The sequence below is a fragment of the Platalea leucorodia genome, assembly GCF_965183815.1.
Source record: "Platalea leucorodia genome assembly, chromosome: 3".
In the NCBI taxonomy this organism is placed as follows: domain Eukaryota; kingdom Metazoa; phylum Chordata; class Aves; order Pelecaniformes; family Threskiornithidae; genus Platalea; species Platalea leucorodia.
Genome location: NC_138825.1, coordinates 112,228,202 through 112,242,745, shown reverse-complemented (window position 1 = coordinate 112,242,745; position 14,544 = coordinate 112,228,202). Strand labels below are relative to the sequence as shown.

General features: G+C 38.0%; 1 protein-coding gene across 5 annotated transcripts in view; it reads left to right on the top strand.

Moving 5' to 3' along the window:
- ROCK2 (Rho associated coiled-coil containing protein kinase 2) overlaps window positions 1–14,544 on the top strand; it is a 107,970-nt gene that overhangs the window by 58,675 nt on the left and 34,751 nt on the right. For all 5 annotated transcript variants that reach the window (XM_082306619.1, XM_082306618.1, XM_082306622.1 and 2 more), the window contains 3 exons: window positions 3,310–3,447; window positions 6,053–6,313; window positions 13,021–13,165. In XM_082306619.1, the coding sequence (XP_082162745.1) occupies window positions 3,310–3,447; window positions 6,053–6,313; window positions 13,021–13,165 (544 nt within the window). The remainder of the gene's footprint in view (window positions 1–3,309; window positions 3,448–6,052; window positions 6,314–13,020; window positions 13,166–14,544) is intronic.

The window sequence follows — 14,544 nt, the reverse complement described above, 5'->3', positions numbered from 1 at the left end:
GCAGACTGACTTCATCATGTACTGCAATAGAAAACTAAAGCAAGGCTAACTCTTTCTTGTATATGGGTGACGTTCTTTACTATGTGCTTTCTTAGTGTTGCAAACCAGCGGTTGTCGTGGCCTATGTGAACAGGTGCTGGTTTAGTTTTTTCCATTAAGTGCTTTGTTTATTAGGTTTGGTTCCCCAGCCACTGCTGATGTACACTTCTGTAGTAACACAAATAAAGCAGTCATGGTTTATTACCTGAAAATGTGTCAGGACCTGAACTGTGGTACCCTATCTGTAGTCATTTCTTGTGGCTCTATTAAGTATTTTAGGATATTTGTGATTATTTCAAACCTTAGAGTTCATTTCACAACTCTGCTCTAGGATCTTCATTTTGTTTTACCGTAGAAGAGGTGGTACCATTATCAATACTATGTACTCAGTCTGATAACTTCAAATGGCTGTGTTATTTTCTTTGCCTACAGATTGTCTTCTGACATGAATGCTGTAGAAATTATGGATGCATTTTGTGCACACTTGTTTCTTGAAAGTCTTAGATTGATGAAGCAGAGTAGAGGGAAATTCTTATTTCTTAATGCATTTTCATAAGTTAAATGAGGCCATGTTACTCAGTGCTGATGGCACGAAGGGATTTTCCTACCTATTTTGAGAGTTACTCTGGTGAGCTGCAGTTTAAATTTGGCAGTTCATTTAAACAGTTGGAAGAAATTGAAACATCATGACAGTTTAATACATGAATAATCTGCTATATGAGCCAATATATGTATGTACAAATATAGCTCTGGGTAAAGAGCACAGTGGCTAGTAGCTAAATAGGCTGTCTCCAGGGGCCATGGTGGTGATAGGAGAAGTAATATCACCGGTAGGTCTGTTCACCTGTAAGGCATGCCAAGACACACTCAGCCTTTGGGCGTGCCGGTATGCTAGTTGTTGCTTTGGTTCCTTGATTTTTGTACAGAGAATGAACCTATCTTGAAACTTTCTCAAGAAATAATTTAGCCAACTAATAACCTATTGGCACTACCTCAGAGAGGTGCACAGACTGTGATTTCTGGTCCCTGTATCCCTGTTTACTTTGTTTCTCCTATGCCTGAGCTTGCTTCAGGCTGTGCTGGCTTTGCAAGACTTTTTTTTTCCCCAAGTATTGGCAGACAATTATTCTTGTAGGGGGAGACAGCTATACTAACTACACCCAAGCAAGAGTACACAGCGATCTTAGCAATTGTAAGCTACTAAATACACTCCAGAGCTTTATGTGAACTTTCACAGAAAATGCATCTTCAATTAGCAATATCTTTTTGAGGTTGCTGGTCTTTGTGTTTTTCTGGTTTTGAGCAGGATTACAAAAGCTCTACTTCATGACATACAGTTTGTGGTGTACCACCGAGTCTTTGTAAATAATGCCATGTGGGATTAGTAAATGGGAAGGAGGTAGTTTTCAAAATCCTGTTTTAGGACACCTTCAATAGCTGGTTAATTGTTAATGTCTTAAAATATACACGCTTATAGAGTTGTTAATGCATGTAGATAACGTGTTTCTGTTTTGGTGTTTGGTTGGAGGTTTTTTGATCTAGCTATACAGAAGATTGTTGGTTAGTGTTAAACTATGCAAGATGCTAATCCTAAAACTTCTGTACCTATGTCTTGAGAGCAAAAAGCCCCAATTTCAAAAACAGTAAGTCGATAAATAATCCCGTTTCTGTTGATGTTCTCACTCTTTCCAAGATCCCCCCCCACCCAAGGCTCCTCTATTTCTGCAGATCTTCCTGTTGGCTTCAGCAACATTAATGTTTATAGCTCCTCAGGAGCAGGAGACTGATGCTCCCAGATTTGTAGACCAAATAGGTGCCTCTCTGAAGCTTTGCACTGCAGACATAATGGACTTGAAACATCAGGAAAAGAGCCTATTAAACACTCTTTCAAATAGCGTAATTAAACTTGGACGCTGTGTAAAACTAAGAGGTCAGGGGATATGGTTTATTTTACTAAATGTGAGGTTTTTAAATGCACCAGAAAGTCGTAACCGTTTGGTTCTGATTTCACAAATTAGTCCACTGATTTTTTTTATTTTCATGTGAAGAAAATATGCAGTAACTTAAGATGCAGTTAATTTCTTTTTTCCGCTGACTCAGACATCTTACAGCTGAATACTTCTTACCTTGATTTCTGTAAGCAACACTCAAGAATGTTAAAAAACTGGTCCTTTAGTAGTTGTTTCATAAATTAGCATAAATCTAACATTTCATTAACAGGGTAATGACTTTACCATCTGTGCTTTAAGGATTTTGTTTCATGTCCATATTTGGATGAAGTTTTCCTAAATATTTTCGGATTTTGTCATAAAAGTTTTAATTTCAGTTTTTCAACAAGATTTATGTTACTAATTTTACACCATTTAAAGTGAATTTAATAACGACTTAAGAAAAAAAATAGGAGTAATCTTTTTTGTGAAAAATAAAAATTGGAAGAGACCGAAGTGAACATGAATGAATGCAATGGATAGGTGGTGTTCAGAATAAGAAATTGTAAACAGAGGTGCATTTTATTTCTCCTTACATGATGGAACTTTTGAAGGGGGAATACCCAAGCATTTATTTTTTCTTTCTGATTTGAAGTAGGCATGTTCACTCAGAAAATGTTAAGAAGAACAGTCCAGTTCTTTAGAGAAAGATGGTACTTTTCTCATTCTGAGTTTTGGGTTGGGTTTTTTTTTTGTTTGGGTTGGATTTTTTTGTTGTTAGGGTTTTTTTGTTGTTTTTTTGTTGGTTGTTTTTTTGTTATTGTTGGGGTTTGGGTTTTTTTTTTGTTTTGGTTTTTGGTTTTGGTTTTGTTTTTTGTTTTTTTTTAAGCAATTTCAATTTGAGTAAGCAGACTACTGGAGTCAGCTCTCACTTTTATGTTCATAGCCATAGTGAGGAAGAGCGTATGCTTGTATCAGTGCATCTTCAATAAAACAGCTACCTCCTAAGAGCTCCTGCAGCCCCAAGACACATCGTGGCCCTGCAGCTCCTCTTCTGGGGTTGCAGCGGCAGCTGCAGCAGTTGGCCAGGCTCTGGCATATGTTCCTTCATTTGGCATCCTTCTTGTTCCACCCCTGCTATGTTTTTTTGGAGCAGCTGTTAGGTTTTTCTTTCCAGGTTTGGAAGTTCTCAAATCCTTACGTAGAAAATTGGATATATGAAGACCTGGAGGCATCTCATCCCAGAAAGCAGTTTGCATGTAGCAGAAATATACTATGCTGGTATTCAGTTTTTTTACAAGGCATTTTTAAAAAGTTATTTCTCTTCTTTCTGAACCAACAGGTTCGCCATAAAATGACACAGAAGGTTTATGCAATGAAGCTGCTTAGTAAATTTGAAATGATCAAGAGATCAGATTCAGCCTTTTTCTGGGAAGAAAGAGATATCATGGCCTTTGCCAACAGTCCGTGGGTGGTTCAGGTAAGGAAGATAAGTAAGAGTAAAATAATAATAATAATAACAATAATAAAGCCATAAATCTTTCCCAGTCTTGAGCTGATTTTGAATTTACGTGTCAATTCAAATAGTGGTTTAAGTTCAGATTTTAATTTTTAAAGATACATATTTACAGCAATTTCATGGAGTTAAAAGTAGCTTAATTTACATTTGATTCACTACAAATGCACCATAAAATGGAATTCAACAGATTTTTTAAATATCCACATAATTATTTGGAACAATAGGGAGGTTACCTTTCCATCTAAGAAAAAATCTGTATAGAAATGTAGAAACAAATGTCAACGTTATTTCCAGGCTTTCCTCATGATACAGTCAGTTGATCACAGGCAGTTAGTGTTAAGAGTGCTTAAAGTAGTTACTGTCTTTTAGGTTGTGATTTGGTGGATGGTTCAGTGCACACTCCTGGTCTCCTGCAAGACAGGAGGTTGTAGCAGTGGCTTGCTTGAAACCATCTTCTGTTCAGTGGTCAGTTACTGCATCTCAGCTCAGAAGTAATATCCAAGTAACGGAGAGCTGACTTCTTCAGCTGGTCTGCAACACCATTGCTTGCAGCTGTCTCATGACATGTATCATCATCATGTTTGTAATATGAATTATGCCTTTGGGAAGAATTAGTAATAAATATTGCCATTTGTTGTAACTGGTAAATTACACCAATTAATAAAATGAGTAGTGAAAGCATATGCTTAGAGAAATTGTTAGTACTTCATTTTGTTAAATAATTAATACATTTAAATGCTCTAACATACATTGCCATGCTTCTGTATATTTAATAAGTAAAGACTGGCCTTCAGCTTTCCATATATTCTTCATAACCCCTTAACCTCATGTGTGCAAGAAATGTTTTACAAGGTTTTTTTATTTAGATGTTTTGCTCTTCTGAGTGTATTCTGTGTTCTTGCCTATATTCAGCAGAAATATGTAACCAAATAGATGAGTTTTTATTTCGTTCATTGTTTTTGTTCTAATGACAGTAGTTGTCTGGAATTGTTTTTATTTTTCACATGCAGCTGAGAGTAATGAGAAATGTATGATGCTCAATTTTCAAAGGAAGGTGTAGCAAGCATGATATAAATGTGTGTGCATTTGTAAATAGCAAATGAATTAAAGTGTAGTTGCAATTGTGCCTTCTATGATGAAGTGTATTACTGTGATATATTTAGATAATGTGGTCCAGTGGGATAGGACATTGAGCTGGTTTTAAGAAAATGTAGGTCCTGTTCTGAGCTAGAAACTGGGACACATCACACTGCTTCTCTGTGTCTTCTTTTTTATGTGAAAAACAAGTGAAACCAGAGCCCTAGATTTTTTTTTTTTTTTTAATGAAATCCCTTGAGGGCAATAACAAAAGTGCCGTATAAAGGCATAGTGTTGTTATTTATTATTGTGTTATATTAATATATTTACATATGAGAATACAGGCACTATTTTGAAATTTAATTTAGATTTTAATGACCAAATGCATTGTCATATTATATATTGTATATACTATCCATTTGTGAGAAAAAAAATACAGTGCAATCTATATGTATTAAAATACGTATTTATAATATAGGTCTTCTGTCACTAATATACAATAAATTTTAATCTAAAGGTCAAATCTCATTAATAACTTTCCTGCCTTTCATGGTTCCTCATCCTCCACAAACTCACTGGTTTTGATTTCCTCCTTTCCACACATCCTCTTTTTCAGTTGCTTTTGAATTTTGTGTGGGTAGCTCAAAGATGTGAGTAGTTTTAGTTTTTAAGGTAAAGGAGCAGTATTCCCTGAGAAATAAGGTGAGAGACTTTCAGAGACTTTTTCACACTGCTCATGGAACATTTAATAGTAATGCTTTTTGCTGGTTTGGTCTATTTTCAGACCTGGTCATCACTGGGTGAAATCTCTAAAATTTCAGCACTCTAGGTCTGAAATGCATTTTAAAGAGACTGAACTTATTTTCACTATCATGCCAGTAGGAAACATACTAGCTGCAACCTATACCAGACCGTTACTTTATTATTAAGGATAATTTCTTTGTATTGTGTTACAGTTGTCCTCAGGAATAGTTTTTTTTTCTTTCTTATTTCAATATATGTGTTGATTTAGGACAAAATCAGTAGCAACAAGTGCTTTTGTAAATATGTACAGAGATAAGGAGATTTATAATATACTAAATTTAGAAACAGTCTAAGATGCTATTCACTGTTGAGCTATTTTCAAATCAATACATGATGCTCCCTTTCTCAGATTTGGTATTTTGCATTTTGACTCAGTGATACTTTTTAATGCCAAGAAACATGGATATACAGAAGCTCATACTACTAAAATAATCAGGAAATCTTTTTCACTTTCTTAAAAATGAAAATGAGGGGGTTTTGAAGTTCAGTAAATTTCAAAGTACTGTCATAATTAATAGAAAATCCAGATTATCTGAATATAAAAAATAAAGCTACTTTACATCAATCTTGAAAACATATGTTCAGGTTTAATGAAACTTCAAGATGAAGTGCTTTATTCTTTTTCCTAGCTGTCTCTGAAAAGTAATTGTGCTTTTTTTCTCTTCCTTTTTTTTTAATGTTGCAGCTATTTTGTGCCTTTCAAGATGACAAATACTTGTACATGGTAATGGAATACATGCCAGGTGGAGATCTTGTAAACCTTATGAGCAATTACGATGTGCCTGAGAAATGGGCCAAGTTCTATACAGCCGAAGTTGTTCTTGCTCTTGATGCAATTCACTCCATGGGCTTGATACACAGAGATGTGAAGCCTGACAATATGCTTTTAGATAAATATGGGCATCTGAAGCTGGCAGATTTTGGCACTTGCATGAAAATGGACGAAGTAAGTATGCAACTGAATAATTCATCATCTATAAAACTGTAACTCTAAGGTTGTTTTCTTGTGAATATAATATAATATACCCAAAGGAATATTCATCAAATGGCCCACTTGGTTGGAAAGCTGTTCCTTGTCTCCTAGTTTTAAATACAAGGATACTTTAAATAGTGTAACCTTCTCTATAATAAACTGATCTGGCACACGGAAGAAGGATGTAAACTTGCTTTTTGTTATGTTTGAAAGCATGCGTGTTTATGAATTTCTGAGGTTCAATTTTTGCCAAATGTCTGAAAAGCTTATGAGACAACTCCTAGTTTCAACATTAGTAACCTTGGAGGAGTTCATAAACTGACATTTTTCTGTAAATGAAATTATTTTACAGGCAAGATACAGTCTCTATTTTTTTTTTTTTTTTAACTGTGTCTAATTGTTCTCATAGCATCCTCTAGCGGTCATTAAAATGAGGTCACAGTAAGGCAGCAGTAGTATGTGATATATTGATTAAAATTTGTGTTAGCTATTTGTCAAGACGTACGTTTTAATTGTCCAGATTTTACCATGTACAGGCAAATACACTGTTTTCCAATGAGATTTAATACTTCATCTTATTAAAGGAGACTTAAAAATAGAGCTACCTTTTGTGGTTTGCACTTTTAAAATCTTCCCTGACAAACAATGTTATGCTGTAATTTACACGATATATTCGTCCTGTGAAAAATTGTAACACATTCTAAAAAAAACAGTGTATGAATGTGTGTTATGATTTGCCTCGCCTTTGAAAGGTTTCTGTATTAGTATTGGCAAGGGTGATCCTTTTAAGCTTATTTGCTTTAATGTGTTAGGTTTTTTTTCCTGTATTGTTTAGGTGGTGCTTGATATAATCTCTGCAATCTACTTAATTTGCATTTGCATCATTAACTTAATGTCTCTTCAGCTGTATCTAGGTGTACTGTCTCTGGTTAGGGTTTTTCTTTCCTGTGACAACATATTAACTTCACTGAACAACTACAGCTGTTTATTGAGGTTCTGTAGTCTAGTTTTGTTGATATTGTAGTTGTTACTCTAAAGGCAGATAGATTGTTTACCTCCACTTCGGTGATTTACTTGCCTACATTTCAGGGGACAGCATTTACTTTAATAAAAAAAATCAGTAGTACTTGATCTCTGAATTTAGTCCTTAAAAAATGAATCTTGGTTTTGAGCTAATAGACTGTAGATCTTAAGGGAATCTGATGTTCATCAGAAGAGACAATTAAAAAAGTATCAGAAAGTTCATAATATAAATCTACAAAAAAAGGGTGATCCCTTATGCTATTTTAGGGATCCCAGAAATGGTGAACCTAAGCCTTTTTTTCCTTCTTTCTTTTTCATTGTTATTGTTCAAAGAATGGAATACTAAAATGTGGTTGATCATATTATAAATGTGAGAAGTGCATGCACATTTCTCATAAAGAGTTACAGTGAGCTCCAGTTTGGACTGGGCATCATCAATGAACCAGTGATCTCCTAAAGAAGTTAATTTTTTAACAGATTACATTTTAAGTTCCTCATGTTTCTCAGACTCCGTGGAATGACGAAAATTTTTTATACAGGAAGCTTTAGAAGTTGAGAGGTTCTGGATTGTCTCCAAATCGCATGCTACTTCTTACAAAACATGAACACATCCCAGCTGTGTAAATAATATTGGTGTTGGCAGGATGATTTCTAGAAAATATATGCTTACCCAATACTTACTTATTTTTTCGGATTTGGAGTTCTCTCAGCAGTTGTGCACATTAGCATCTTCCTTATGCTGTTGAGAGCCCAGGAAAATTCTGCTGCAATTTGGTGAGAGACTTTTTTGACCTTTGCTGTGGAATTGAATTCAGTGTCCTCTTAAGTCTTCCAGGCCAGTCCAGACACTTGCAGCAGAATTCCTCCTTACCACTATGTGCAAAGAATTGCTGAGTGTTTTAGTGATCTTTTCCAACATAAAAGGAACAGGCCTGTTTATGTAACTCAGTTGTGATGGTTTTGGGGTTTGTGGGTTTTTTTGATTTTTTGCTTTTTTTTTTAAAAATCTGCAACAAGGTGAGTATTTCTATAATTGAATGAAGAATAGAGTTGGCCTCAAAGGTTTAGTAGGAATTGTAGTTCCCTTTTGGTATTTAGGTAAGATAAAGTAGCCCAGGGCAGGTTTCACCAGACTCTAATCTTCAGGTTTACTGTAAGGAACTAGACAGTAGCATGGTTGGCTTTGGTAGGTATTGTAGAGCCAGGAACTGCTAATGCTGCCTGGCTCAGTACATAATGCTGTCTTGTGCTAACTGAGCTTTTAGAAGAGTGCAGGTTTAGAGGATATCTGTTGAAAAGAGATGTGGCTGAAAGAGGGTATGTTTACCATTTGGGATTATCGCCTCAGCTCAGGCAGTTTAGCTGAAAGAAGGAATGTGTTCCTCTTTTTAGAACTCAACTTATTTCTCATTGAAGTTCGTCCAAGACTCTGCTGGATACTTCTTGCTTCAGGTCATTGCCCGCAGCACGCTGCGCAAGCCCGGGTGCAGTGTTAACACCTGATCTGAGCTATCCTAATGTTTCCGCACAAGCACTCTCCAGCTCTTCTTTACTGAAAAGAACTTCATGAGGGAGCGAAAGCCAGATTCGGTGGGTGAGGAATTGTTGGATGGTTGCATCCAGAGGGTAGTGGTCAACGGCTCAATGTCCAGATGGAGATCGGTGACAAGTGATGTCCCTCAGGGGTCCATATTGGGACCAGTATTGTTTAATATCTTCATCAGTGACACAGACAGCAGGATCGAGTGCACCCTCAGCCAGTTTGCAGACTGCACCAAGCTGAGTGGTGCAGTTGACACGCCTGAGGGACGGGATGCCATCCAGAGGGACCTGGGCAAGCTGGAGAAGTGGGCCTGTGTGAACTTCATGAAGTTCAACAAGGCCAGGTGCAAGGTCCTGCACCTGGGTCAGGGCAACCCCCGATGTCAATACAGGCTGGGGGATGAAGGGATGGAGAGCAGCCCTGAGGAGAAGGACTTGGGGGTCCTGGTGGATGAAAAGCTGGACATGACCTGGCAATGTGCTCTCACAGCCCAGAAGGGCAACCGTATCCTGGGCTGCATCAAAAGCAGCGTGGCCAGCAGGTTGAGGGAGGTGATTCTGCCCCTCTGCTCTGCTCTGGTGAGACCCCACCTGGAGCCCTGCGTCCAGCTCTGGGGTCCTCAGCACAGGAGAGACGTGGACCTGTTGGAGCAGGTCCAGAGGAGGGCTACAAAAACAAGCAGAGGGCTGGAGCACGTCTCCTGTGAGGAAAGGCTGAGAGAGCTGGGGTTGTTCAGCCTGGAGAAGAGAAGGCTGTGGGAAGACCTTATTGTGGCCTTTCAATACTTACAGGGGGCTTATAAGAAAGGTGGGAACAGACTTTTTAGCAGGGCCTGTTGTGATAGGACAAGAGGTAATGGTTTTAAACTGAAAGAGGGTAGATTTAGACTAGATATGAGGAAGACATTTTTTACAGTGAGGGTGGTGAAACACTGAAACAGGTTGCCCAGAGAGACTGTGGATGCCCCATCCCTGGAAAAATTCAAGGTCAGGTTGGATGGGGCTCTGAGCAACCTGATCTAGTTGAAGATGTCCCTGCTCATTGCAGGGGGGCTTGGACTGGGTGATCTTTAAAGGTCCCTTCCAACCCAAACTCCTCTGTGATTCTCAGCCTTGGTCCAAGACAGTGAGTCATTCGGCTCTGATGGAGGTCCCCCTGAGGATGAAAGCTGAACTGCTTTGTCTTCAGCAATACAGTAATTCTGAACGATGCTAGGAAACACTACAGTCTCATCACCAAGTTGTCATAAGCTATGAAAACATGCTATGTCTTGTGGACAGCCTTTTTTAAAATTCTGCACTGCACATCTCTCGTAGCTGCAGGAGCCTCCCTTGAGATCGAGTTCCAAGATCCACCTTGATCTTTGGAGGTGATGAGAAAAGTCTCAGGTGAAACACTGGCCTGAGACTCCCAAAAAGAAACTTTGTATGAGAGCTGCTATAAGTGTGCTACTCCGGCGTAAATCAGAGGCTTAGTATTTGAAACACAGGAGTAACACTTTGTCCAGAGAAAACAGCACCATTTAGATCTCTTCAAATGCTGAAGTACAGAAGGCAGAAGTCGTCGTGCAGAACGTAGGGACTGTAAAGATGCCATATACTGCACAGAGAGGACTTCTCTGTTTATTTGGCTTTGATGCCAGAGATCATAGAAGCTAATCTGGCTGTGGTATTAAGAGTATCCAGTACTTAAAAATACATGCAGAGCAACACCCAAGTTCTTTGAAAGAACAAGTGTGTAAATGAGAAGAACAGAAATCTGGGAATATTATATTCAGGTGATAATGGACCAGCCTCCCCAGGGACGTGATAGAATCCCTGTCGCTGGAAGTCTTCAAGATGTGATTGGACAGGGTGCTAGATCATCTCATCTAGGCTCCCTTTCCCACAGCAGCTTGGGTCAGATGATATTTCAAGGTCCCTTCCAGCCTGGGCTGTTCTGTGATTCTGTGAATGCATTTTTAGATTTGTTCCCGAGACAGAAAGTAGGGAGTTTTATGGGGAGTAAGTGCAACCAACTCCACATGCTTCAGAGATACAGTCCATTGAAAACTGATGTTAGCACACGGGGCCCTTTTAACTGTAGAAATATTTTTTGTTTTACTGTTCAATTCCTTGACATCTTGTCTGAAAACTTAAGGCGTTGTTACCTGGAGTTCTTTAGCATCTGTAAAGTCACTGGAAAGAAGCTTTCTTGTTGCTACATACCAGCCATCAGACTTGGGTAGGGCTGGCCTTTTTTTAGCACAACCTTTGCTTTCTTTGCATAAGACTTCATAAAATAGCGACATGTGTAGCATATTAGAAAGTGTTCCTGTTTTGGTATATTAATTATAGAGGAATGGGAAATGGGGTGTCGTGGTGATGAGGCTGTGACTGAAGCTGAGGTCTGTAGAGAAATCTTTCAGAACTGTTTCAGTGACTTTGTTTTTAAAGAACCTTCTTACCCAGGGAGGGATTCAGGTGCCTTCACTGTGTGAAGACTGAGAGTTTCCCTTGTTGTAATTTTGCATTTGGCTAAGGAAGAGATAGACATGCACCAGTGCTTGAGGCCTCATTAAGATGCCACAGTCCTACGCACAGCAGAATCACGTGAGACCAGAGCAATTCCTCCAGTGCTCAAAGCAAAGAGAGGCTTAAGCTTCAGAGGAGACCTGTAGGTTTGTGGACAGAGTGCTGTTACAAGCAGGATGATCAAATTGTGGTTCCTGCCATGTGCCAGATCCATTTTTGAATGTTCTCAGCTTTAGATTTCTGGAGCCTTTGAGCTTTAGTTTATTTCCCAGTGTTAAAAAGTGTTCATCTGTATTCTTTGCACAAAGAATGCATTAGGTCTTCTGAAAAGACTTAACTTCATTTTCTTATTCCAGGATTATCAAGCTATGCGCTATCATCTGGTTCATAGTACAGAAAGCAGAAGTTAACCTGCTCATCATTCTGGAACTGAGAAGTTAAAGCTTCCTTCAGGTTTTAGTTTCAGCATGGAGTTGTAGAGGATGATAGGCATTTGCCAGGAGGACATTTGAAGTACTCCTTAGGTCTCTGCAGTACTTAGTCATCACTTTAGTTTTTGCCTGCCAGTTCATGACTTTCCAGGATTCTGGTTTAGTTTATGGCACTTCATATTGTGTGTGAAAAGAAATATTGTAATTTGGTGTCTAATTTTTACATGCCAATACAGCTCCCAAAGCAAAACGTTCCTTTAAATATGTATTTTGACTTTAGTTGTTGCTGCTAATACTCTGTATTCGTATTCAGCCAAAGCTGACAGCAAAATGCACGAAGAACTTTGTAAGATAATTTAGAAAAGATTTGAGGTTGAGAGACAGAGTAAAAGATGAGTGTATTTTTGATACTTCTCTAACTTCATCCAGGATTTAATTTCATTCATCCATCTGGTCTCTCTAGAATGAATGCTGTGAATTTGATTAAAGGAAACAAGGCTTATAACCAGCATGCTGGCAGATCTGATGATGCTTCTGCGTCATTTAGTCCCTGCATTTTTAGTCTCTTGGTGTGAAACAAAGAGGATGAAGAATCAATTTCATTAATACAACTATTTTAATATGTTAATAAAATAACTTCTTTTTAAGGAAAAAAAAAAAAGCTTTGCTGTTATTTAAAAATAGCTTTTCCTTTTATTTTTTTTCCTTTCTTTAAGTAAAAACCAAGGGGTGACTATAAAAATTTACCTATAAGTTGATCTATTGTCTGAATTAGACAAAACTGTTGTGTATCTGCTATGTAGGGCCTAGAACTCATAGCTCATCAAAATTATTCTGAAGTTTGTCCCTGAATTCAGTGAGATAAGGAGCAGTCCAATATGGTGTGTAGCTTCATATTGAAACCAATGGTAAAAATAATAAAATTGGTCAATTTTTGAAAGATGCAATCAAGAAAAACTGCTATGGAGTAGCAGGAGAGAGCACGTTATCAGGAATTGTCAATTCAGTCCATATTGCTTCTGGAGTAAAAAAAAGAGACTTTCAAACACATTCCTCAAACCAAATATTTTGCGCTATGTTTTTTGTGTTTTTCTGGTCTACTAATAGACTAATTGTTTAAAACTCAGAAGTATTTTTAATTCAGCTGTTTGAATTCTTACTGTTGCACAGACGGGTATGGTGCGCTGCGATACAGCTGTGGGAACCCCCGACTACATATCGCCCGAAGTTCTGAAATCACAAGGGGGTGATGGTTATTACGGACGGGAATGCGACTGGTGGTCTGTAGGAGTTTTCCTTTTCGAGATGCTAGTTGGTAAGTAGTGATGGCTTCTGCTAATGAGGTTATCATTGAGTCTTTACTGTGCCTGTAGCTGTACTTTGCTGCAAGGGGGCTGGCTGTACCTCGCTATCTAACAGCGTCTGACTTTTGGCTGATGCTGTTGCTCCATTCCTGTTCTCTTTGCTCTCTGTCACTCTTATGCTGCGCCAGCTGTTTGTGTCCTTGCTCAGTGATTAGTTTCCCGACTTGGTTCAGCTTAAAACTAAGTCTTAGAATAGTTTTAACTGGGGTCAGCTACCTCATCATTTCACGAACGTTTGTGCCACCTCAGGGGTAATATTGAGTTTGTAGGGATGCAGATATGGGAAAGGAGGGGGAAGGGCAGGGCTGTCCTTTTTTTTTTCTTTTCCTCTTCTTTTTTCTTTTTTTCCCCCCCTTTTTTCCTTTTTTCCTTTTGTTCCTGCACCACCCCCCTTCGCCCCCCCCAGCAATGGCTTCTGTTAGGTCAAAATGACTGTGGAAGTATGGCTTGATTCTTTCTTTTATCTTGAGTCAGGATTTTCCAGTAAAATACACCGGACTGCTATGGCAACAAACATAGAATATAATCTGTTAAGGAGATGAGTCATCTGCATCTTAAAATACAGTGATGATCAGTATTATAGTCTAGTAGTAAAATACTGATTACAGAAGGATGGAATTGAGCATATAATTATTAGAAATCCAGATCAGCATGTTGTGGGAATATTGCAGATCTGATGTTTCTGGTATCCTGAGCCAGGAAAGACGTTTGTATATACGATGCTATTACAATCTTTGTGTCTTTCAGAATTAAGGCATTTTGACTTAGAAAAAGTGTGTTTTATAATTGTTCAGTTACTAAAATACTGGACATAGCTGTCCAGAATGTTTTCTCAGAGCCTCTTCCCCCCCCTTGTATCTGAGATGGAGGGTTTTCCCCTTTTTATCCTTCTAATGAAAACATTTTTTTAAAGTGAAAGTAGAGAGGTACAGTTTTTGCAAGAGCTAGATTATATGAGGAAGCATATACCTGATTAGGACAAAAATCCATCTACATTTCAGTGCAACACACTGGTTTTAGTCTGAGGTTTCAGTATGGGTTGCTAAGCTTAAGGGCTTTATTTGATGTAGTTATTCCTAGAGTTTGGAGCCATGTTAGAAAATTTCTAATATTTCATAGGTCTCATGTATTTTTCCTCCCGAAGTATGTCTTACTGTAATACTTGAAGCTATGCTATTTTTACTACTTTTTTTCCTTTCTTTCTTTAGTACTCAACGTAATTTTTTTTCTTGTGTATACTCTAGACTGGAAACTTCACCTTCATTAACTCTGTGATTTTTCAGACAACTTTTTCTGATGGGAGTGAAATAACAATTTTGTTTCTGTTTTG